Genomic DNA, 26,625 nt, shown 5'->3' with positions numbered 1-26,625 from the left:
AAAATGAAAGCTAAAAAGAAAAGAATTAAACTTAACCAAGTTAACTCAAGTAAAAAGAAAGTTATTGGATACATGTAGTTATGGAATACAAAATGTCATGAAGTATCTTCTCCACCACTTATTTCTCTGCTTCTTTCTGAGCATCTGTTCCATTTTCCTCCTTCTCTTCGCAGAATAGCCTTCTTTTCTTATTTAACAACATGTGCACGACTAGAAAATAGCTTCTATCTCCAGTTCTATGGGACCACAAAGCTTCAAGACCCAGAGCCTTATGACTGCATGTGACTTTCATTTCTGTGATGTATGGTTCAGTACTTGAGAAAGACAATCAAATCCGTGGTAGGACCACCACATATTACTTTGTTTAGTGTCAGGTGCCTATCCTCAGTGGCCAGAGAATGTTAGTGTATTAGTTTCCTATTGATGCTGTAACAAATTACTACAAACTTAATGGCTTAAAAAACCCCACAAATTCTTATCTTATGGTTCTGGAGATCAGGAGTCTTTAATGAGTTTCACTGTGTTAAAATTAAGAAGTTGACATGACTGCATTCCTTCTGGAGACGCTAGGAGAAAATCCATTCCATTGCCTGATTCTAGAACCCCCCTGAAATCCTTGGATTGTGGCTGCTTCCTCAGTCTTTTAACCTCTCTTCCACTCCAATCCTTCTGACTCCAGTTTTCACTGAAAAGGACTCTGTGGTTACATTGGGCCAACGAGAAATTAAGTTAAAGAAATTGTTAACTTAATTAGATCCACGAGTCTCTTTTTCCATATAAGGCAATATTTGCACGTTCTGGGAATTATGATGTGGATGTCTTTGGGGAATGCGGTATTCCAGCTATCGCAGTGGGGTAATAAAGATGTGGTGCCAATGGAACAGAGGCTGTATGGCCTCTGGGAGGAGTTTCTTTGCATAAGAAGTGTGGAAATAGTGGACAAATAAAACAGCTACTTCATCTTCCCAAACAAGGAACTGCTCACTAGTAGGTAGGAAGGCTACCCCTCAACCTCCACTCAATTTTGCCAGCCTCTGCTTCTTTCTCCTCCAATGAGTTCTTTCAGTGTTTCCATATTTGTAATTCCCTTGCGTTCCTTTTTTTTTTTTTAAACCAGAATGAACTTGTTTAGTGTTAGTTCACCCAAAGCTAGGTTCTCTATTACAACACAGATGCCTAATCCCTTTAGACTCATGGATCAGAAAACGCTGGATGTGATGGAGGAGAGGTTGGGAATCTATGCTGCTAATGTTCACCCAGGGAGGTGATTCTTGCACACACCATGGTTTGAGAACCACCACTGTATTCTAAAGCTGATAAAGCTGATGAAGCTGATAAACTTATCTTGCTAGAAGAGAAGACCAAAGAAAACCTTCCACGGGAACTACTGCTTTTGAGAGACGATGAGAACAGTTTTTCACATAATTCAGTCAAACTCTAACGCAGTCTGGCAGCCAGGGAAGAGGTCGTGTCAAGATAAGGAGGGAACACTTTTGGGGCTGATCTGATCTTTTTATGATTCTCAAATAACAATGAAGGGCTTCGTTTTTTCTGGGTTATGTTTTCATACTGATTTGTGCTCTGCTGAAAACCACAATGATGCCGTATCTCTAAGGGCAGTTTTTCTGTATTAACCTTGCTTGCCAACTTAAAAAAAGTGGAGAGTGATAATCTGGTGTTTGACACTCCAGCATGGTCGCAGTGGCTCTTGGCACAAATCAGGTTGTCAGGTGTCTGAGTTAGAATCTTGGTGTTATATGAATTATACCACCCGTGACATTTAGGAATCTGAGAGGTTTTATTTTATATTTTAAATAATTTGATCCGCACATGAGATGCTTTCTTTATAAATGCACAGTTTGTTTTGAATAACCTGAATAAAATTCAAAGAGTTTAATTAGGTAAATATTTATCTGTGAGTCATAGATGGCTCCATTGCACAAGTTTTTAATTCAGCTGAGAAAGTATTTTGCAAATACATAAAGTAGTAACCTAGAAAATGAGTATATAATTTTTGACATTTGTTCTGTTTTTGGCATGCTGAATAAAACAGTCATCGTATAAGTTGTAAGGGAAATTGGAAGTAAGGGATATCACACGAGACCAAAAAAACAAAGCAGAAGCTAGACTGGCCTTCCCTCACTTTGAGTTTGGGATTTGAAATCATATTCTACATTCTGGGAACCCTCAAATTGAGAAATTAACGTGGAATTCCTTGGAGCAATTGGCAGAAGTAGATACCAACTGTTTTTTGGAAGGGCTTATCTTTAACCCTGGCAGTAAAGAATTAACATAGAAAATAACCTATCAGACGTGGACCCAAAATTCAAAATTACAGACCCCATGAGGTAATCCACCCAAAGTGCAAGAAGCAAATACGACTTTATTTATGTTAGGTATATAGTGCATTGCACATTACCCTGTATATCATGAATGCACATGTAATGCACTGTAGTATGTAAGCGCCTCAGTAGTTTAGAAAACAAAGAGAATTGCAGAAAGTGTTGGGTTTATATCTTGAACTTGGTGCTAAGATGATGAAGAAACTTTAGTTGTAGAAACATTGCTTCTTTCAAGATAAAAGATACTGCAAATCAGTGGCAGTGTAGCAGCTTGAAAAATGAATGTCTCTATAAAATACAACACATTAACTTCCGTGGGTGAGCTTTAAATTGAAATCATGACCGACCTAGATACCAGTAATGACACACAGTCATGTCTGCATTTAGGAAAGCTAAGATGGGTGTCATTTGTAAATTAAATTATACGAAACATTCCAGAAAGAACCAAGCAGCACACCCCGTGAAAGCGTACGTAGAATACTGCCAAACTTTCTTATTACAAGGCGGTTAAATTCAGAGTGGTTAAAATCATATCAAAGATACAGGATTCTTTTGCTGCTGAATGATAACAAGTTCTGGATAAAATCACTGAACCTGAACCGTGTTAGGTTTAGTAAAGCAAATGAGGAATAATTGCATTTCACTGGTAGAATGTGAAATGATGGGAATCAGATGGTATCTATTTTAGATTTGATCTAAGCGAATGAAAACTGAATGTTGTAAAAATCATCCAAGAAATTAATTCCACTTAAGGATGATGAACTTCATTAAAATAACCCGCCTCTTTATTATTGATGTGTAAACTATACGCCTAACATTTTCCCGTTCCTGCTGGTTGTTTTTAGTGTGGTGTGTTGAGGCCAGTAGGCTGTCAGGTGTCGACTTTCTCCAGATCATATTCCATGTGGGAAAATGCACAGTGCTCCTGTAGCAGACAAGGAACAGTTTATCCCAGCATTACGTAGCCCCCTCAGCCTTCTTATGAACTTAATAGCTCTTCACAAACTGGTGGCTGACTCGCTTTTTGCCAAAGTTCCTTTGTCAGGGTAGAATGAAATATAAAAGCTGTCAACTAAATTTGACAGTAATAATTACATGTAGTAATAGTCATAAATTCCTTTTTTTGTGGTCCTGAGTCTAATCTTTCATCTAAACTCTCTGTTCTGTCGGAGCTATTCATGGAAATCTATTTTGCCTATTTTCATGCAGCCTACCATTAATGTAATGAATTCATTATGTAGTTAGTTGAAAAAGAACTTGGAATTTCTGATATTGTTTTCTTTGCCATTATTCATGTTTCTTTACTAATCTCCCACCTGCGCTAAGCCTGGATGGAAGAAAAATACAAAGCAAGCATAGGCAAAACCTCTAGTTGTAAAAGAATGGTCATCCTGAGACTTCCCATATAATTTCTACTGTGTTCTTTGCTAGACAAAAATAATTTTTAGGTTTTAAATACATAGAGTTAGAAAATAGATTAACAGTAATAAAAGTGCCAAATGACATAGCCTTGGACTTTTCAACTTTAACCAGTGAAAATGGCTCTGATGCTTTTGCATTGAACGTTTAAAGATACTGCATGAAATTTGAGATGAAAATTTGGAGTTATTACATTTGAATTAAGTACATAAAATATCCAAATATATATTAGAAGTAAATACTTTTCACATGGTTTTATATCACTGTTTACTAACCCTTTCTAAGTTCTGGTCGTTTTTGGAAAAAATAACTATGCACGTTATTAAAATGTTTCTTTTCTGAACCATGAAATTTAACCTTGGTTCCCATTTGGGGATTTTTCCATGAGTATGTCACTTGTAAAAAAATTTTAAGTGCAAAGACAAAAGCAAGTACCAGATTGGGGAAAAATTATACTAAAATATAATTTATAGAATCTTAATATTTTAGGTTGACTTATATGGGAAACTATGAAGCCAAGAGAAACTATTGTAAATTTGGGAGGGACTTAGGAATGTACATTCGTTACATTTCCATGCTTTTCAGGAAAGTCATTAAGTTTTCCGTATAAACAAATATGTTGCCCTTAATGTAAAAAAATTCTTTGGAGAAAAATTACTGTTCCCTAAACAGATTTCAAGCTTATGTTTTAAATTTACTCTGTAGTCACATCTTAAGTATCTAGAATATTTTAATTTTGATGGTAGTTAAGTAGATACATATTTTTAGACTAAAATTTAGAATGTAACTATAAATAATTTGGCCTCTCTGTTTAGAATTATATTATTGTCTAATTAAAGCATAATGACCAATAACCTTTCAATAAATATTTACTAAACATATACTATCCTTAAGTTATTTAAACTTGTCCATCAAAACTTTTAAATGAGTGTACGTGTGTGTGTGTGTGTGTGTGTGTGTGTAGTACATACATACTTATATTTGGGGGGCGCTTGTATTTTCATGCCTAAAACATGAATTTATAAAAAAACATCTCTTGGCTCATAGAATTAGCAATTATATAGGCAGTAGAAAAGAATTAAAATCATGTAAAGCCATAGTAAAAGGTTATTGAGTTTGAGACATGGACAAGAAACTATTTAGGTTATAGATGTTGGTCATGCAATGTATCAGAATGTCAAGGCTATTTTCGCAGAAAAGACCAGGCCGTTATTGCACAAAAAGTGTCTTGAGTGCAGTGAGATTTAGGAACTGCTGTGTGTTTTTGTCTAATAATGTGCTTTCTGTGTAGTTAGGTATCCCTTACTGCCGTGCCCCCCGTCTGTTAAGCACATCTGGCGCAAGTGCCAGTAACTGGTGGGATCTGCCGTAGGACACGTGCACCCGTTATGTCAGCCTGGAGTTCACTCATCTGGGGGTCTCCGATCGTCTCCGGAGTTCATTAGGAAAGATTAGAGCTGTTCTCCGAGGCCAGTCCAGTCCGTCACTTCCAGAGAAAAGTGCACTCACTGCTGCATTAAGAAGTCCTTCTTTGTTGTCTAACAGGTGCTGGTCACAGAGGATGGAAGAGCAGGGTGTGGAGGAAGCTTTTCAGGACGAGGTGAGTTACGCTATTGTCTCTTAAAGTCAAATCTTAGAATATCATCTTTTTACGTTATTTTCTGCGTGAATATGCCAACTTAGAGTAAGTACATTGTCCTAGGGACTCGAGTTGAAAATATATGCACATCCAATTAGACCCCTAGCCTGGGAGCCTCCATATGCCACGGGTGCGGCCCTAGAAAAGACAAAAAAAGAAAGAAAAGAAAATATTTGCACATAATTTCACTTTACTTTTAGTGCTTAAAAATTATGACAACATCTAGACATTCTAGGGATGAGTGACGGGATTTTATTTCATTTTCTTCCAAAGGACAGTCATCATTTTATGAATAAAACATGGAAAAGATCAACAATTAGGGATAACGGTGATCTCATGACATCAAGAAATAATGGGGGTCTTGTTTGCTCGTTTGTTCTGATTCCGCTGTTTTCGGAAGTCGCAAAAGGCTAATATAGGCTAAAAACGTGTGCGATGTGCAAGAGCGGGTAGGGCGTGACTAATACGGGCTCAGGTCAGGTGCTGCCGTGCATTTCTAATGAGGGGCTCCGCCAAAGGGTTGCCTGCAAGTTCTGAGGCTTCAGATGCTGTACGTGATTAGAAAGCCTGGCATTCCTTTTTGAATTACTTTATTACAAAGCTGTATTTATAATAATTTGAGCTCTCTACAAATACTCATACTTCTAAGATGCCATCGTCATAAAGACCAACAATTTGGTTATGTTTCAGGGAGAAAGGCTACACTGAAATGAACATTGTGAGAAAAGTCAATTTGATGATACCTTGGAGTATATGCTGGGTTCACATACTGCTGTTTTCATTACAAGGTAAGAACGCATATTAAGTATTTACCTTTTTACTGTGTTTTAGTCTGTCTTGTAACTGGTAGGAGCTGCTTTCCTTTATGTTGTACAGCCCATAAGTCATTAGCATGGGTATATACTGAATGACACCCAGATCATTTTTTGGGGGAAATTTTTAAATAATATATCAGAGAATTTGGCACATGTAGTGTTCATTTTCGGCATCTCTTTTTTAAATGTTAAAACCATGCTTTTATCATGACATGCAGCTGTGCTGGAAGAAGCTTTAACTCTTTCTCAACAGTGGTTTAAAGTAGTTGTGTAATTTAAGCAATTGAAATTTTATAAGGAGACATTGAGTACTTAAACTTTCTTGATGCCATCAACCCGAAGAATGGTACAAGAATGTTTTAAGAAGGGCTTTAACTTGTGGGACTAATAATGGATTTTCCATTATATTATAGTGATCCTATTTATAAATCCATTTTTATAAAATATTTTCATGGCAGAAAGCATGTATTCACATTCAGTTGTCAGTTTTTCTTCTCTGAAAAGGGCTTGTAGAGGAAGTGGGAGAAATTACTGAAGTGTGAAAGGCTAGCGAGGTCAGAGACACTCTCCTCCAGTCCTCGGAGCGCCTGAACTTCCAGGGAGAAGGCATTTCCGAGCACTGGGAGCTGGCGCGGACTTCGAAGATCCGTTTTGCGGTGTGCTCGCCAGCTGCTGCAGCTTGGCACTTACTAAGTGCCAGGACCAGGACTAAAACTTGGAACTCTGACCCTCAGACCCGTGCTTGTTCCACTGCGACATGTCTCTGTCGGGGCCCCCTGGGCCCGCTCTTTCTGGATTTCCACTCACCCTCATGCCTCGCAGGGAAATTGCTGGTCAAAATCCCCTAGAAGATGCAAAGTAACTAGTAGCAAAACTCCGTCTAAATTTTAGATGTTAGGTTAAAATGATCTGTTTTATAATCAAAACGTGTGACCAAGGTATTTGGACAACTTCTTCATTCTCATATATGTATTTATCTCTGGCAGGATCTGTCTGTACATCATCCGTCTTGACAAGAGCATCAGAGTGAGTATTTCTTGTCTCTAAAACGTAAAGATAATGGGGATGAACAAAACTAAGCGCATCACCACGTCTGCTTTTGAGAAAGAGGAAGGGCTTATAAAACCAGGGCATGAGATGTAGTCCTTTAACACACGTCCGCAAATTAAGTTATTAGGCGCTCAGGAGTTCCTGTTGTGGCTCGGGGGAAATGAATCTGACGCGTATCTGTGAGGACGCAGGTTCAATCCCTGGCCTCGCTCAGTGGGTTATGGATTCCACGTTGCCGTGATCTGTGACATAGGTCGCAGGCATGGTTCGGATCTGGCATTGCTATGGCTGTGGTGTAGACTGACCACTCCAGCTCCGATTCAGCCCCTAGCCTGGGAACGTCCATATGCTGCGGGTGTGGCCCTAAAAAGACGAAAGAATTAAAAAAAATTACTAGGCATTCAGCTCCTTATTTATGAAGCAAAAATATTTCCTGTCATTTTCACTACAAGAGGAGTTTTGGGTGGTGTCCAATACTATAGATACCACGGAGATAATATTTACACTTCAATGATGTATCGGTAAAGAAGTTATATTCAGTAATTTCCTCTTTCAACACCGTTATTATTAATGTACGCTATTAATTAGAAGTGTGCTGTATTCTTAACATAGAGTAAAACAGTTTTTAATGGTAAAGGGAAGAAAACAGTTTTAGCAGTAAGTAATGAAAATCATTTTTGGGCGAAACTGATCTGCTTAATGAAAAGCAGAATTCTGCTCACTGTTTGGTTTTGACACCCACGGTGTGACTGCTGTGCTCCCTCACGTTCACGTTACTTGGAGATGTGGAAAGGGGGAGAAGTGAGTATCATGTTTGAACAAAGGGAACCTGCGCTTGTCAAATACGTTTCTCACCAGTTTTCTGCCGGCCTGCGGAGAAATGGCCGTGTGTGTTGGCGCTACAAGGTTGCACGATTTTGTTTATTTCTCTATCTCAAAGTTCCTTCCTAAACTACAGTTTACAGCAGAACCTGGAGCGATGTGGGGACGTTCCCGAATTTTGTAAAATGAGACCGCACCACCCCCCACATCCAACCCCTCCGAAGCGGGAGGGGGACGTTTTCAAATGCTGCCCCAAGAAAGGCCTCTTTGATAACGCGATGGCAACCGGGAGGGAAACACCGCTCTCTCTTGGGAAAGGCTTGTTCAGGTTTTGCCCAAAGGGCCTTTGATTATTCAAGTTCTTTCTGTTTTCTTCCAGAAACGGCTTTCATGAAAGTCCGCAGAAAAGAGCTCTTTTAGCGGCCCAGGTAGGTTGTGCCCCAGGTGGAGAGAGAGGCCGAGAAATAATCCCTTCTGCTTCGGGCCTCTGCTGTCACTTCAACAATGAGAGCTTTGTGGAGGCGAATAAAATGCTAAAAACCAGATAGGAAGGCGGAGGAAGAGGCAAAGTCACCTCTCTACTGCTGTTTTTCGAAGCCTCCCGTTCTGACCTAGTTCACATTTACTCGTTTGTGGTCAAATGCTTTTTTGCTGTTCACCTCGGTTTCCTACTGATAGGCTACCAGGATTTGTGGAAGATTTAACCTCATCTACTTGCTAGAAAAATTTAATTGGTTTAAAAAATCAGCACAGCATCTGTTAGGACAATGATAATGGGACAAATACAAGCAAACAGCGTCCGAAGAAGGAGCTCGAGGTCTGAGTTCAGAACCGCAGAAGGGCCTCAGAGATATCCCGGTGTCCTGACACGGGCTTTATGTGAGCAAATAAATTTAAATTGCAGACCCTGATGAAGAGGTGACCTTTCTTTTTCAGGAGGGTGGTTGTAGCACTGAAGTTGAGAAGGTCTTTTTGCTTGGGTCCCTTTATATAAGGATATTGGAAAATATAATTACATTATCTTAAAGCTATGGGTGGGATGTTTAAATGGGTGGGTTTAAAAAAATATTTCTCTGCTAAAGACAGATGGTAGGCTAATGTGAACTTAATAAAGACATTTCTCTGGAAAGCAATATGATTTCAGTGTTTATGTAGCAAACAGCTTATATATTCAAGGAGGTCTTTGTCAAATACTGAATTGCATTGGATTTCCATGAGCATTTTCTGATGGTTGCCTTATTGTTTTATAGTTTATGAACTTGATTAAAGAGAATTGAAGACAGATTTGATATGCTGTTGTGACAATTTAGAAGTCAGAACCCACTTATTCTTATCAAGAGTAGAGATCTTTCTTTGTACTAAAATGGGCAAAAGCAGGGAACACTTTTTTTCCCCTAAAAAGAGTGTTTTGTGTACTTAAGTACTTATGTGTTATGTAAAATGGTTAAAATAATTTTTCTTTAAGAGATGTCAAATATATGTTGTTGGTGGATCATATTAACTATAAAAAAAATCAGCATGTCTCAGGAGAAAGTCCAGTTTTGGGAAAAACTGCACTTGTCTATCATTTCTATGATTTTTCCATCTAGTAGCATCCACTCGATTGAAGAACCTGTGAAATACACCCCCACAGTTGTTGTGTGAAGCAGCCTAGGGATGATGGGCTTTTATTACTGTTGCCCACTGGGTTGTTTTTAGAATTTGTATAATTTGCCCCTCAGGGTCGTATTAACACCTCCCTTTTGTTACCAAGTTAGAAATAAGTTACCTTGATTTCTCTTCTAAAGAGAAGAGCAGATTGCTTGCGCTTCTGTGCCCTGCAGCTGGAGAGCATGCGCCCACGTTCCTTAGCGTCTGAACAGATTCTAGGAGAGGAAATGCTGAGGAAGGGCTGTGAGGTCAGGAGCATGTGTTGCCCCGTCTAGGCTTGGAATTTCCTCTGTCACAAGGCCGCTCGTGTCTGCAGACTCGTTCCCCTGCTCTAGGAAGATAGCGCACGGATGGACAGGTATCTGTGCTGAGGGATGAGTTGGCAGTGAGACGCACGATGAGCAAAGAAAGAACAGGCAGAAACTTCCGTCAGTGGTGTGTTTGTGCACTGCACTGCACGAGTCTCGTCGAAAGACTGTGTCTCTCGGTGCTTTGCACCCATCTGTGGAGCTATAGTCAGCACCGAAGAAGAGTGGGCTGCCTTCTTTGACCAGTGGTGTGACTATACACCCACTGCTGGGATTTTTTGCATTTGCGTCACATTTCAAAATTCTTTTCCTGAAAGCAAGGGCAGGCGATGTATTTATTAGAAGGTGCTCACAATTAATGTGTGCAGGAGCAGGGGAGAAAGGAAAGGGAGACTGGGAAGGGAGAAAATCTAACAGCTCTGTTAACACAGGGCTTCTTGCTTCAGCGATTTAGGGCTCAGTCTTGCTGGATCCCTATGAGGAGCTGTGTAGACTGCTTTAGAGTTGTTTTCCCAAGGGATGGGGGAGCTGGGGTACTTATCCACTGTCACCTGCCTCTCATTGGCTGAGGATGGCTTCTGGGGGAGCTTAAATACCCTGAAAGGCATTTCTCTGGTCTGTCCTCCTTGAGCTCTGCCCTCAGGCAGAGAAACAAGGAAGCCAGTGCTTGAGGGTCTCAATGTGCACAGAAAAGCAGATGCAGGTGAAGTGCGGGGTGGGCTGACAGCCTGTGGGGAGAGGCGTCAATAGAACATTTTGCAGTCATGGGTCTCAACAGCTCTGGGAGGCAGATCATGTCCGTTTGGATTCGGTTGGTGTTGGTGAAAACATGCAAGGACCCATGCTAGAGACATAACCGTTAATAGTAGTGCTTGTTCTCTAGAAACTTAATGTCCGGTGGGGGTAGACCTGCAAAGAAGTCCTTTCTGTGTAATGTGTTCATTGAATCTAAGACACCACCAATTATTGGCCATTGTTTTTATGACGTAAAAAATAAAAGGGCCTATATTAGATTCCAGATATAAGTGATATCATATGGTATTTGTCTATACGGCACAAATGAAACTTTCCACAGAAAAGAAAATCATGGACTTGGAGACTAGACTTGTGGGGGCCAAGGGGAAGGGGGAGGGAGTGGGAGGGATGGGGAGCTTGGGGTTAATAGATGCAGACTCTTGCCTTTGGAATGGATGAGCAATGAGACCCTGCTGTGTGGCACTGGGAACTTTGTCTAGTCACTTACGATGGAGCATGAGAATGGGAGAAAATAGAATGTGTACATGTATGTGTAACTGGGTCACCCTGCTGTACAGTTAAAAAAAATCGTATTGGGGAAATAACAATTAAAAATAAATAAATAACTAAACCAAATGGCAGTGGTAAGATATGCTGAAAGGCCAGTAGAAAGAAAATCCCCCTCTTGGAAGAGGCGACACCCCAAATCACTCACGAGAAGCGGTCTTGATGCAAACAGCAAGAGGATTTTTATTCCAAGCGCGCTGGGGCCCACAGTCATACGCCACGCCGGGGTAGAGGACTGCGGCCCTGAGTGCGGAGTCAGGATAGTTTTTATGGGATTCACAACAAAGCCCGGGGTTCACAGCAAAGCCCGCGCTTCACAAACCAATCATTTCAAAATATCACAAACCAATCATTTTAAAACTTCGCGAACCCGTGCTTCGTGGACCAATTAGTTTTAATTTGTTCTGGAGTTACGTGTTTGGGCTTGTACCTGGGAGGGGGAGACATATTGTCGCCAAGATATGTTTACCAGGATTTTCAACATTTTATGGCACAGCCGATCTTACTGGGGTCGGTTTAGCGATTAACTTCCCCTCCTTTCATCTTATGCAAGCAGCTTTACAGAAGCCAAACAAGCAGTTAGGGACCCTTCTCCCTGTTATCTCAAGCAGTTTCAAGAAGTTTCATGCCTAGAGGCATGTACTCAGGGGCCTATTTTCTCTTCTTTTTTTTCTCCACATAGTTTTGTACAGAACAGAAAGCAAGCCCTAAAACAGCAAGAAGTATGGTCTTTTACCTATAGGGAACAGGGTCTGGAATTCGAGGGCATTTAGAGCTTTTTATTAACTTTCTGGGTTCTGGGAGGGTTAGGTCGCATTTTCATCCTTTCAATGCCATTCTGTGTTCAGATCTGTTGTAAAAATAAAAGCTGCGTGTCACGTCTTAGCATTAGTGAAATATTGTAGTATGATGCATGGGATGCCTTGGTGAGGAGGGTGCTGGGTGACCAGGAGGCTGGTGTGCTGGGGAGTCATTGCGATTTCCATGGAGAAGGTTTAGCCTGAGTTGGGTGAGAGGATATGGAGTACAAAACAAATTATATGTTTTTAACTTGGTCTAGTGTTATCTAGTGTATTGTTTTTGCTTAATAATAAAAGTAGGTAACATGTTCGCCTATTTTATTATGTGCCTGGAGCTATTCTTGGTGCTTAACTTACCCCATTTCATTTAATCCTCACAATTCTGTGAGGCAATTATTTTTATTCCATTGTGTAGACTAGGAAACTGAGGCTGAGCAGGTTAAGTAATTTGTTCTAGCTTATAAGCCTGTATGAGACAGAGTTGAAGTCCCGACACACTTTTAGTGAGCATCAGAGTTGCTCCGTTAGAGCCAAAGTAAGGAGAATTTGGTGCCCAGGAGTGATGGTGGTTGTGTCAGATTTAGACATTTGGAGACACTGTGTCTGTAGAGAATAAGACCAGTCTTGGGGGAATCAAGGTCATAGACTGTTGTGAGTCTGACTTCGTTTGAAGAGAGAGGCAAGGGCAAAAGAATAGGTTGACAGAGTTCCCTGGTGGCTCAGTGAGTTAAGGCTCTGGCATCGTCACTGCTGTGGCTTGGGTCGCTGTGGCACAGGTTCGATCCCTGGCCCCAGAACTTCTGCATGCTGTAGGTGTGGCAAAAAAAAAAAAAAAAAAAGAGTAGATTGAACAATGAGGACAAACGCTTGGAAGAATGAGAGCAGGGAACCATGAACTTGGGGCTATGATAAGGGCCAAGGACTTGAGAAAAGCGCCTTGAAGTGGTGAGAGAGTAGATGTCCTTTTTTTCCGACATGGGGCAGATTTGCCTGTTAAAAGAAAAAGTATTCCAGTGGAAAATGCCAGAATAAACCTGCAGCCTGTGGGGTAGAGAAGGGCAGCTGTTGAGAAAGTGCTTTGTGCTTGAAGCTACATCCTTGACCCCTTTCCTCTCGCCCTTCACTCTTCCCAGGGTTCCTGACATTCTCCGGTCTCACATTGACCGTCATGTGGCATATTTCTTCCGGTGGATGTAAAATGCTGTTGAAAAGGACATTGCCTTGGACTATGCACTAAATTGGCACTGAGTTGGAATAAAAATCTGTAATTAATTAGGTTAATAATCCACAAGTTATTTGCTACTAAAACGCATTAACCTCTGAAAATCTTACAGGTTTATAAGGGTTGTTTAGATTAATACAAATCTTTTACTTGCTGGTTTTCTATGTGTAAGACATTATGCTGGAATCTTTTTTTTGTCTTTTGTCTTTTGTCTTTGTAGGGCCGCACCCACAGCATAGGGAGGTTCCCAGTCTAGGGGTCGAATTGGAGCTGTGGCCACTGACCTATGCCACAGCCACAGCCACGCCAGATCCGAGCCGCATCTGTGACCTACACCGCAGCTCATGGCAACACCGGATCCTTAACCCACTGAGCGAGGCCAGGGATCAAATCCACAACCTCATGGTTCCTAGTTGGATCCGTTAACCACCGAGCCATGATGGGAACTCCTGGAATCTTTATATACATTGCTTGATTTTTTGGTTATAACTACATGGTGAAGTACGCACATTATTCCAGTTTTGCAAATGAGTAAAACGTGGTTAACTAAGAGGTTAAGCCATTTGCCTTAGAGTAAGTAATGGCAGAATCAAAACTCTAATCCAGATCTGTTAGAGTCTGTATCTTATGCTCTGAAAGTCTACCCCGAAGTGCCATGGGCTCTCTAAGAAGATACATTTAAATGTCCAGTGAACTTTAACAGCGTCCGCTCTGTGCAGACGGAGGGCACCTGCTCCTGCTTGAGCCGTGGAGGCTTCCGTGGTGGCATCTGTCAGGCGGGTCTCCAGGAAGATGCGCTTCACTGTCTGTTGGTCCATCGGCCACAGGCCTTTTCCCCAGACCCATCTGCTCTTGGAAACAGCAGAAAACTGCTCCTTCTGCAGGCAGAGCATTCAACTATTTTAAATGTTAGACTCCAGGCCCTGTCTGGAGAGGGAAGGGAGGCAGAACCGAGGTCAGAAAGAATAAAGGACTTGTCACATACATTGAAGAAACACAACCAAACCTGGAAGTCAGATCTTCTAACTATATCCCGTGAGGAGCCCTTTCTGCCTCTCTAGGATTTTGCTGTCATAACCCAAGAAACTACAAAATCAGCACTTGATAATTTCTGTGTTTGTAGCTATTTTCCAGGTTTTCCAATTTGCATGTTTGGCTTAAATTAAATAATACAATTCTCTTGAATTCTTATTTCTTTTGTTTAAAGATTGAAGCAACTTCTCCAAGATATTTCTTCCATGAAGCTTTTAACTGGGGTGAGAGCAAAATAAAAGGTCAGTGCTACATCTGTGATCTTGTATTTGGTTTCTCCAAAGACTCCTTTGGGGGATATGTTAAGTCATCTGTCTATGACTTCCACATAATGTAAGGAACAAACTGAGTCAGGGTGGTAATGGTGCTTAGTAATATTTAAGTTCACTTCATGTAGAGATTTGAATTAAACTTGACAATATGGACGGTTAAACAGTTTGACAAAGCTGATAACTACATTCCCCAGAAAGATGTCACTGGGTATTGCGAACTTTTTTTTTCTGAATCAGTTAGTTTCTCCTTGATTCTTTGGCATTGCTATTTTTGCTTACCAATTTCCCATTTCCATTAAGTAGAATACTAATGATAGTTTGAAATTTCACTTGCATTTTTTTTGCATTTAAAATAACAAGGATTCCAGACTAGTTTTAGCTTGTTATTTTGTTTTCAGGAGAATAAGCAGGGCTGTAAATAAATTTTTGAAGGCAATACCTTTGCTTATGTCATTACTTTGACATTTATTGATTGGAAAAATGCAAAATTGGGATCTAAGATAAAACTTAAAGGTAGATTTGCCCCTTAGGAAAAAGAAAAGTGCATTTAAGTTTATGGAAAACATCATTTTTTACCTATATGATCAAAGTTGAAAACAGCTCATTTGTCCTCAGTAAAGATATACTTAGAGGGAGTTCCTGTTGTGGTTCGGCAGGTTACAGACCTGACTGGATTCTGACTAGTAACCCTGGATACTGACGAGCATCCATGAGGATGCAGGGTCGACCCCTGGTCTTGAACAGTGGGTTAAGCATCTGGCATTGCCTGAGCTAGGGCGTACGTTGCCGATGCAGCTCGGATATGGGTTGCCACGGCTGTGGAGTAGGGTGACAGCTGCAGCTCTGATGTGACCCTGTAGCCTGGGAACTTCCATATGCCGCAGGTGAAGATATACTTAGAGAGTTGAATGTCTTTAAACAGAGTCGTTTTAGAGCAATGGATCTTAAGGTGCAAGGATAATAGAGTATTGAAACTCTTGCCTTTGGCAGAACAGAGGTTTAAAGTAGCTCACTTAGCAAAGTGCCTTGCATGACCTTACCGAAGAATTACAGAGAGGTCCAGGCTCTAATGCCCTACCGTCCCTTGGAGACGCTCTCTGGTTCCCTTGGTGGGTTATGTAAATCCTCCCTGCTTGAGTTTTGCCAGTTGTCTCTTGTCCTGTCCTTATTAGAGGAAAATTTTTCACTGTGATTCATTTGTGTTTTTAAAACTCACTCAGGAGCTCATAGTTTCTTTCTTCTTTTTTTTCATAATAATCCCTTGGGGCAGTTTTTCTTTCCGTGAAAGAATATTTTTGGTGACAACCAGCAGCGACATTGGCTTCTGCCCCATTAAAATTAACTATGGGTCAGAAAGCATGTGTCACTTGTAATTAAGCCTGAGGAGTAATACACAAACTTCAAATGCAAGGTTTAATCATTCTCTTAAAAAAGTGGGAGTTTCCTTTTGAGCTTTATACTGTGCCTGACTCCTCCAGCCAATGTTGGACGTTTTCCTTTAATCCAGCGCTTGCTCCTGCAGAAGTGGCCGATCGGACGTGCAGCCAGTGCCAGACTCCGTCAAGGGAATCATCTGCAGCTTGTGTATTTCTGGTTCTCATCATCTGGGACAGGGATTCCTTACATGGGAACTTGACCTTTCAATTGCTTGAAGGAGGCTAACCTTTGCTCTCAGGGTAGTTTGAGATGTGAAAGCCTGTCTTTCTTGTTTCACAGCACACATAATGAAATGCGCTGGAGAGAGACTGGAGGGGCTTAATTCTTCAGCTCATCAAGGCAATAGGCCCAGGGTTCTGTTTGGGTTAGTAGAGGTTACAGTTAGTCCAGACTCAGTCTTGACAGATTATGTTTAGAAGAACTAAGGCACAGCGGAGCATAACTTTTTGTCTGCCCTCCAGGTTCTTGTCCTCATGAATGCCTTAACGGAGCTTTCTGTTCTAAGGCTGGGACATGTGACTGTCAAATATTTCAGGCGCTTGGGACACGCTGCCAGATTGGTGAGTTTCAGAGATGCTTACGAGAGATTTGTGAGATGCTGCGGAGAACATGATGGCATAATTTGCTGTGTGAGTGTTCATCCCTTGGGAGACGGGACAGTTATTGTGGGTATTAACTCGAGTACGCACAATTTATTCCCAGCGATTTTGAAACAATGAAAAAGAAAATAGGTGTCCCCACTTTCACTTCTCACTGATCTCTGCTATTTCCACAAGTGTTTTTTTCCATTGTAGATGGTACTGGCCATTCAAACCAATTTTTTTTTTTTCTTTTTAGGGCCGGACCTGCAGCGTATGGAGGTTGCTGGGCCAGGTGTTGAGTGGGGGCTGCAGCTGCCATGCCCATGCCACAGCCATAGCAACGCGGGATCTGAGTCACTTGGTGACTCACACCACAGCGAGAGGTCAGGGATCGGACCCACATCCTCATGGATACCAGGCAGGTTTATTACCACTAAGCCACAGTGAGAACTCCCAAACCAAGTGTTCATTCATCTCGCTCTTGCTTTATAAATTAGTCTTTATTTGGAGCCACTCATTCTTTTTGACTCTGAATTAATGGAACAATCTGGACATAAAAAAGAAATATTATTGAGGGCTCTTCAAAGGCAGAAGGTTCTTAAAAAATACTTTTATCTGCAGGGTCTAGGATGGGAGCCTATATCAATAATAACCAAACCCCCCATCTGTTTAACGAATATCATTGAGCATTTACTAGAACACAGGCTGAGCACTGGAGATACAATAGTGAATAAAACAGACATCTTCCTGCCCTCTTGGAGGTCACAGTCTAGAGCATGGGACCAACACAACAGATGCACAGTAATTGCACTCGTGACGTGTTATAAAGGAAAGTGCAGGATTTTATGAAAATATGCAGCAAAAGTAAGTCATGCTACCAGGGAAAACTGACTGTATGTATAATGAATCACTCTTTGTTTTCTCATGAAAAGGCCAAAGTTGGCCATGGTGAACACATGTGGGTAAAAATTACAAAAAGAAAGCGTGCAATTGTTGTGCCCTATCTTTATGCTCCCCCTAGAGTGTATTAACACACTCTGTCTTATTTTTTTTTTAACTTCTTAATTTTTTTTTGCTTTTTAGGGCTGCGCCCTTGGCACATGGAGGTTCCCAGGCTAGGGGTCAAATCGGAGCTGTGGCTGCTGGCCTATGCCACAGCCACAGCAATGCCAGATCCAAGCCACATCTGTGACCTATACCACAGCTCACAGCAATAGCAGATTCTTAACCCACTGAGCGGGGCCAGGGTTCGAACCTGCGACCTCATAAATGCTGGTCAGATTCATTTCCACTGAGTCATGACGGGAATTCCAACATACTCTGTCTTCGTATGTATTACACATATTGAGTGCTTAGTAAATGTCACTTATTAGTCTATTAAATGTCCTTATTAATCCAGAAGGAAGGGTCTAGAAACCAAAATAGAGTGGAGAGCTATCCACAAAAGTATAAAGGCAAATAGGCATGAAGGCCACAGGAGATGAAGTTGTGTGATTTAAAACAAACCCTGCTTACAGTGAGACCAGTTTGAGGCCAGCGTACTGGAATACTGTGGGTGCTATTAAGTTATTTTTGAAAGAATTGCAGCAATTAGAACACTCTAGTGCTGCCAGTGTTAATTTTTAGGACCCTAAAGGGTGACCTTTCTTTCTGAGCCATTACATTCGCTCTGTCCTATCACCTGCTTTTACTACATCCGTCTCCCCTCTCTTCCTCTCTTCTAGAGTCTTTCTTTGGGGGCACAAATTAAACAAGTTTGTAACATAAGTCCTTTCTTCCAAACAACTTGGAGACCATATTTTTCTTTGGGGGAACTTGATAGTTTTGAGAACAATTTATAATTTTATGCTAGCCATTTTTCCCTGTGACGTTGTCCACCAAAGGAGAAAGCATTTATTTTAATGCAAATTAGAATCACCTACCATAAAAGTGCCTTGTCAGACACAGTATAATTTGTTTTATTCTGCTAAACATTATCCTGTTTGTTTTCAGTGCCAAACATGGGCAGTGGCAGAGATGGGGTTTGCAAAACCTGGGGACAGTACCACTTTGAAACTTTCGATGGCATCTACTATTATTTCCCAGGAAACTGCTCTTACATTTTCGCAAAGGACTGTGGTAATTTGGAGCCTCGGTACACTGTATGGGTAGGTGATTCTAGGACATAATTACCTTAAAGATTGTTTCTGGCTAAGTGTGTATTTTTAAAGTACTGGGTGCATGATGAAAAATATGTAAAAATCATAGCATGAATACATAGAGCCTTGACTGGGGAAGCAGAGGGCCTAGTTCTGAATGGAATGGATCACATTTGCACCTATTTTGAGTATAGTTCCATCAAAATGGGGCCGAGGACTGGGAGAAGAGGGGTTTGGATCCATATAGTGGGGACATGTAGGCCTTGCAAAACTGTCCATATCATGAATGTCGTAACATCAGCTCCAGTGGACAAACTCATTCTTCAGGTTTTATTTAATCGTTTCGAGGTAAGTTCGGGCACCGATCATATTACTCATTTATGTTTTCTTCTTGACACTCTCAGTGTGATGGCCATCTAGATTTTTTTAAATGAACTACCTCAGTATGAACGGGGAGCTGGAATTTGTGTAATGGAGTGTTTGAATTACTTAAACACAGGCTAGAGGGTAAGGAGTCAGGCAGCTAATTTCTAGGTAGATTGATACCATATGATTGAGCCCAGGGAGTCAGTTCTTAGTAGCAGAATTCTCACTTCAAAAGAATTCATCGGAGAGATTTCAACATGTACTCTATGGAGTGGCTCTGGCTGAAGTAAGGAAGTCAGGGGCCTCCTTCCCTGCCTGTTGTCTTCCTCTGAATTTTCTAGTATTTCAAAGCACAACCAGCAAACAGCAGTGCTGTTCTTTCGAAAGCTAAGACCCTCCATAACCATCATTTCTTTGAATCTCTGTTGCATTATGTTGGAGTTGCCTAAATTTTCCTCCTCTCCTCGACAAGGTAAATATTAAAAAGTAGGCCCTGAACCTTTTCAAGAGCATCAAATCCATGTGAACTTGAAAGGAAATGAAGCCTATTGAAAATGAACTTGGGGAGAAGGGTAAAATGTTGGAAGTCTCTTAAGATAGGGTGGTTAATGGCATACATCTTCAGTTCATACAGGGCTCTAGTTCTCAATCCTTTAGTTATTTTTTTTTTTGTCTTTTCTAGGGCCGCAGCCGTGGCATGTGGAGGTTTCCAGGCTAGGGGTCCCATCGGAGCTGTAGCCACCGGCCTACACCACAGCCACAGCAGCGTGGGATCCGAGCCGTGTCTGCGACCTACACCACAGCTCACGGCAACGCCCGATCCTCAACCCACTGAGTGAGGCCAGGGATCGAACCTGCAACCTCATGGTTCCTAGTCGGATTCGTTAACCACTGAGCCACGACGGTAACTCTGTCATCCTCTCTTGTCTAGGTAGGAGTGCTGGGTTTATCACTCAAACACCTCTGACTTTCCTTGAAATGTCCTTGTCCAGTGTCTGACCCTACTGAGGACTACAATTGTCAACCAGAGAATTGTGTGATAATAACACACAATGCTGAACTGTGCTTTCAGAATTCATAGATACTGTTTCTATTTGGCCCTGCTTGTTGGTGGCATATGCTCTCACATCAGCATATCCATTTATTTTAAATACCATCTGTCCCTTGATTGTAAGATTTTTTTTCACTTCTTTTACAGATAATTTGAAAAAATTCGAAGACATCTAGGAGTTCCCATTGTGGCTTAGCACTAATGAACCCGACTAGTATCCATGAGGACGTGGGTTTGATCCCTGGCCTCACTCACTGGGTTAAGGATCTGGCGTTGTCGTGAGCCGTGGTGTAGGTTGCAGACCTGGCCCAGATCCTGCATTGCTGTAGCTGTGGTGTAGGCCGGTAGCTGCAGCTCTGATTCAGTCCCTAGCCTGGGAACTTCCACATGCTGCAGGTGCAGCCCTTAAAAAAAAACACCAAAAAAAAAATCAAAGTCTAAAAAATATTATTAGAATTATTGTTAAGATTTACCAGTTCTAATGGCTTTACATATTTCCTTCTAAATTTTTTCCTCTGGATTTTATACACACTTATAAAATAGATATTTTACTATGCATAATTTTCTGCTTCCCATTTCACCTAATATTTTATCAAGAACTTTTTTACATGTCAAATGTTTTTAACAAACACAAATTACATAAGATGTATTTGTTCCAAATATGGAGTATTGCAATTAATTATACCCTGTTTTAGAAATTTAGATTTAAAAATATTTTCAGTATTTTAAAAGATGCGTATTGATAAATATCTTGATACTCATGTTCTTTTCTTTTTCTTCTTTGAATTCAATTTTATTTTTATGAAATTAATGCACGTACTTAGTTTAAAGATTTCATCAGGGAGTCCCCGTCATGGCGCAGTGGTTAATGAATCTGACTAAGAACTATGAGGTTGCGAGTTCCATCCCTGGCCTTGCTCAGTGGGTTGAGGATCTGGCGTTGAGCTGTGGTGAAGGTCACAGACGCGGCTCGGATCCCGTGTTGCTGTGGCTCTGGTGTAGGCCGGTGGCTACATCTCCGATTCAACCCCTAACCTGGGAATCTCCGTATGCCGCAGGTGCGGCCTTAGAAAAGACAAAAAGACAAAAAAAAAAAAAGATTTCATGACTATGAAGCAAAAGGATATATGCAGCAAGAGATAGCCCCTCTTTCCTTCACTCCTTGACCCCAGCTGAAGTCTGGCTCCCCAAAGCAATTACCTCAAATATTTTAGCTGTTTCTCCTAGCTTTTATCTAACGTATCAAAATGTAATATTATTTCTTTATTTTTCAAAGTTAGGACTTGTTTCTTATTATCGAAAATGGGAAGTTATCTGTTACACCATCCTTCTCGCCCCTAACACGCACCCCCCCCACACACACGCACCCACACGTACACCCACCCACTCCCACATGCATGCACACGTGCTTTCCTTTCTTTCTTCCAATAGAGTTATGACACTGTTATTAGTTAGGTCACATGTGGTTTTTATATTGTTATTTACATCTTATATAAATATGAACAACATTTATGTGAATATTGTTGAGGGCTGATCCTAATGGGTTATGATTTTATTTCTCTTTCTGTATCTTTATAGGATTAATAGTTTTTCCATTTTTTTGGTTTGCTGTATTTTCTATGCTTCAATCATTGTGTTTTCCCTCCAGACTGTCTCTCTACAGCTCTTTTCAATATGGTCAGATGCATCAGACTGTCTCTCAGTTTTTCTTTCCCTTCCATGAGGTGTCCCTTCCTCTGTTCATCATTCTTCTGCTGCAGCTGAGACTGGTTGCTTTTAGCCTAGTGTACACTTAGCTCTTGGGATTTATTTTCACCACCTTCCTAGAGAATTCCATTCTTCACTCTCCTGTATTGGTTTCCCTCCCTTTTGGGTCCCATGAAATGTCAAGCAGTTCTTGAACTTTGTTTATACTTGAGAGGTAACCTCCGAAAGGCTTTTTAGGTGCTTTGATCATGTGCACAGAGCTTGTTTGTAGAGCTTTCTGGAAATGGAAAATATTTTCCTGCAAAGAGTATTACCAATCCAGGTTCATTTTGCCCATCTTGCAGCAATCCAAAACACTAAGTTGCTGGGGCTTTGCAGTAGAGAGAGGGTTTATTAGCTAGGTAGCCAAGCGAGGATGCAATAAATCCCAGATGCGCCTCCCTGAAAGCAATGGTCTTGGGGTATTTACAGGATGGAGAATAAAGACTAGCCAGAGGTTTGGGAACTTGGAGAAAGGTGATTGGAAAAAGGCATGGGAACCATTCTTCCAAGATGGAGGCACTTAGCACTATCTGAGGGTAGAATTGTCAGCCCTCTGATGTCAAAAGCTCCCAGACACTCACACATGCTCAGTCGGAGGCAGGAGTTCTCTGCAGTCTTAACTCAGGCATACGTCTTACTTCTGAGGCTATGTGCTGCTTGGAAGACACGCAAATCATTTGTAACAACAGTTAAAATGACCTTGATTAGAGAAGGCATGTGAAATGGATTTGATGGCTTCAAGGCACATGGGCAGGAAAATTTTGAAATCTTGATTATAATTTGGAAACCACTTTCAGAATTTTGAAATTCAGTCTATTCTGATTTCTGATCATTTTGCATATGGTATTTTAGTTTGCCCGCTTTATGGAAATTTTTAGTTCTTTTTATCTTCAGTGTTCTGAGGTTTCATGATAGCGTAAGGGTTGTTTTATTTTTATTTTTTCCATTGATTGTGCTAGGTACTTGATGGGCCCTTTCTAGCATTTCAAACCCTTAAGTTTTAGAATAATTATTCTTTGTGATTTCCTCTCTTTTTCACTTTCAAAAATTCTTATTCATATATTGGAGCTCCTGAACTGAGTGCCTGAGTATTTTCCTCATTGATTCATTTCTCTTTTCCATCTTTTTGCCTTTTTTGTTCTACATTTGGGGAGATTTCTTTTCAACTCTTAGATATTTATCTTCCAGCAGGTCTGTTTCAGCGATGTTTCTCCTACCATATTGTTAATATTCAATTGCTTATTTTTATGCCTTGAATTTAACTTTTTACATCATTTGATTCCTGTTTCATTAAATGGCATTCTCTTACTTTCCTTCCGGAAGATATCCGTTATGGATTTTTGGAAGTATATTTTTCTGAATTGTTTTGTATTCCTTTGATCTCCTTTATTTTGTTTATTTGGTGTCTTCTTTTCACATTGCAGGTTTTTATCAAATGATCCATGAGTGTTTATTCACATTTGAGAATTAGGCTCTAAAAGCTGATGGAAGCTGATGGGACCTGTGAATATATGGATGGGGCCTGCCTGCCTAGCAGGAGACTGAGCGGGCGCCTCTGGTTTCAGTAAATAAGCTCCAAATATTAGTATCTGTATGTCTTTTTCTATTTTGTTTCTTCAAGGAAAACTCCTCCAGGATCCTGCCTTGAGTCAGATAGCTGAGTTCCTGGAGACTGAAAACAGTTTCGGTGGCTCCCTCCTTCCTACTTTAGGCTTTTGCATTTGCCCTTCCCTTTGCCTAGAGTGGTCTAAATCTCCATGTGGCTTGATCTTACGTCTCCTTCATCTTTGCTAGAATTTCCCCTTCTTAGTGAGGCTTTCACTGGCCCCTCAATCTATAATTGCCCTCCTGCCCCTAGCAACCCTTGGCAGACACGCTCTCTATCCCTCTTCTCTGCTTGGTATTTCTCCTTCCTGTCATCTGGCATAGTACCTGCTTTAGTGACATGTAGTTATGGTTTTATTAGCTTTTTTCCCCCTAGAGGAGTGTAAGTTTCATGAGGGCAGGTATTTTTGTCTATTTTGTTCACTGCTACATCCCTAGAATCTAGAGCAGTGGTCAGTAAATCCCTAGAATCTATTAAGTGGTCAATAAGATTTGCTGATTAATCATTAAATTAACATATATTACATTCTTGCAGTATTAAATTTTATCTTATCATTGGTGATTTTTCTTATCACTTTTATGCTTTGAAAATTCTCTCCCATCTATATTTATCCATATTTCCTTTCAGTTATTTTCGGTGTCATTATTTGGACCTTTTGAAATTAATTTTGGTGTAGAGAAGAGGATCTCACATCCTCTGTCTGATTTTTTCCTTTCCTCATCTTCTCTCTTTTCTTTCTTTCTTTTTTATTTTTACAGTAAATAATTTTCCCATCAATTTTTTGAGAAATAATCTCTCTTTCCTAAAGTGTCTGGACAATTTTATTTTTAGACAATTATAGTCACTTTTGCAACCTTTAAATATTATTTTTGTTTAGAGTTCCATTTGAAACTATTTCACGAATATGTAAACATTAGGGACATGAAAATTACAAATCTGTTTCTTTGTGGTGCTCTTCTGTCTTCCTATCAGAACTATTTTTTTCTAGTACATACCGTGTAGTTTTAGAATATTAACATCCTACGTGTAAAGCTATGCTGAATTAACTTCTGTTTTATGAGGTTAATTCTGTTGTCCAAGTTCTGAGGTAAATATCTTTTTTTCCTCTTGCAAATCCTAACTGTTTATAATTTTGTAAAGCCGTATGTGACTGGTGGTGTTATACACGTGTAGATTCAGTGGGTTGGGTAACTCAGATGAAGGAATATGTGTGCATGTTGTCAGTTCCTATGCTTTCTCTTGTTTTTCTTCCTTTAAGGTTCATAATAGTCCTAAGTGCCTTGGTTCGGTGTATCATTGTTATCGGTCAATCAGCTTGTTCTTTTCAGACCAAGAGGAAATTCAGATTTATGGGCATGAAATAAAAAAGAATGGAATCAGGTAAGAGATGATAAATGGTACCATGCAAATAACACCATGGATTAACAGGATTCCCCAGCCTCTCACACTGGAAGCGAGGGCAGAGAGCAGGAAGAGAGATTTCTTCTTCAGCAGCAACCTCTAGGTTACAGCAGGTAGACAGACAGCGAGACCTCCTCAGGCTTCGGGGCCAGCCACGCGGTCAGGAATCGGGTAGCTTAGCCTCCGTCATGTTTGTGCAGGATCCAAATACATTTATGTAGAGAGAGAGAAGATTATTAGACCTGAAACTTTAGGGAAGTGGATGTTTATTTATTAGCTGGGAGGTTTTGTACATTGTAAACTAGGAGTACTGTGAAAAAACCTTCCAGTTTAAATATGTATAGAAATACTCAATTTTGAATTGCCCCCCATGCTTGACGCACTCTTTTTCTCCACGTAATATTTCTCTTTCAGGTCATCCAGCATAGTATGCATTTCAGTTATATTTAGTCATATTTTTTTATTAATTGTTTTCCTCTAATGGAATATATTTCATGAGGGCAAGTATTTTTGTCTGTTTTGGCTAAAGTATACTAAGAAAAGTAAATTGTGTGAGAGAACAATTTTATCTGTTATTCAGAATTCGCCAGCGAGTGTTTGCACCGCGGGGATTCTTTCCAGGGCAATGGCTTTACCAACCTATGCGCCTTTTTTTTTTCTCAGTTTAGATTCCTCAAGAGGCAGTAGGTTATAGCAGAGAGGGCTTTAAATGAAGCACCAGGGAAGCCAGGCACTGATCCAGGCTTTTTAATAGTCAGAAAACCCCAACAACTCCTCTGCTTCTCTCAGACTTATTTTCTTGATCAGTTAGATTCTGTAACTTGTAATTTTCTTATGAAAGAAAGCTTAGCCATTTAGATGAGAAGGTCATATATTTGCATATATATTTCTTGGAGTTGAATTTATTTGTTTTTTAAATTGAAGTAGAGTTAATTTACAATGTTGTGCTAATTTCAAGTGTATAGCGAAATGATAGGGGACACACACCAATTCTTGGTTTCATATTCTTTTCCATTGTAGGTTATTATAAGGTATCGAGTATATTCCCTGCGCTATGCAGTAGGTCTTTGTTGTTTACCTATTTTATGTATGGTAACGTGTATATGTTAGTCTCAAACTCTTGATTTATCTCTGTCCCCCTGCCCGCTGCTATCTACTTTGGTAGCCATAAGTTTGTTTTCAAAATCTGTGAGTCTATTTCTGTTTTGTAAATAAGTTCATTTGTATCTTTTTTTCGGTTCTACATGTAAGTGATATCATGTGGTATTTGTCTTTCTCTATATGATTTACTTTATATGACAATCTCTCGGTCTATCCATATTTCTGCAAATGGCATTATTTCATTCTTTTTCATAGCTAAGTAACATTCCATTGTGTATGTGTGTATACGCACACGCACTCACACATGTATGTACCATATCTTCTTTCTTCATCTGTCAGGGGACATTTAGGTTGCTTTGATGGCTCGGCTGTTGTAAATGGTGCTATAATGAACACTGTGCTACCTGTATCTTTTTGAATTAGAGTTTTTTTGGGATATATGTCCAAGAGTCGGATTTCTGCATCATATGATAACTCTATTTCTAGTTTTTTAGGAAAACCTCCACACCGTTTTCCATAGAG

The 26,625-nt window shown here is 40.4% G+C and overlaps 1 protein-coding gene across 1 annotated transcript in view; it reads left to right on the top strand.

The window, feature by feature from the left end:
• Positions 1–6,109: 6,109 nt before the first annotated feature.
• The window catches only part of OTOGL (otogelin like), a 152,670-nt gene continuing 132,154 nt past the window's right edge, over positions 6,110–26,625 (top strand). Inside the window, exons 1-7 of the mRNA XM_047785805.1 lie at positions 6,110–6,188; positions 7,202–7,241; positions 8,467–8,515; positions 14,577–14,643; positions 16,572–16,670; positions 18,684–18,838; positions 24,860–24,981. Coding sequence (XP_047641761.1) covers positions 6,110–6,188; positions 7,202–7,241; positions 8,467–8,515; positions 14,577–14,643; positions 16,572–16,670; positions 18,684–18,838; positions 24,860–24,981 — 611 coding nt within the window. The remainder of the gene's footprint in view (positions 6,189–7,201; positions 7,242–8,466; positions 8,516–14,576; positions 14,644–16,571; positions 16,671–18,683; positions 18,839–24,859; positions 24,982–26,625) is intronic.

The sequence above is a fragment of the Phacochoerus africanus genome, chromosome 7 (genome assembly GCF_016906955.1).
Source record: "Phacochoerus africanus isolate WHEZ1 chromosome 7, ROS_Pafr_v1, whole genome shotgun sequence".
Lineage (NCBI taxonomy): Eukaryota > Metazoa > Chordata > Mammalia > Artiodactyla > Suidae > Phacochoerus > Phacochoerus africanus.
Note: the sequence above shows the minus strand (reverse complement) of the source record. Positions and strands in the feature narration are given on the sequence as shown.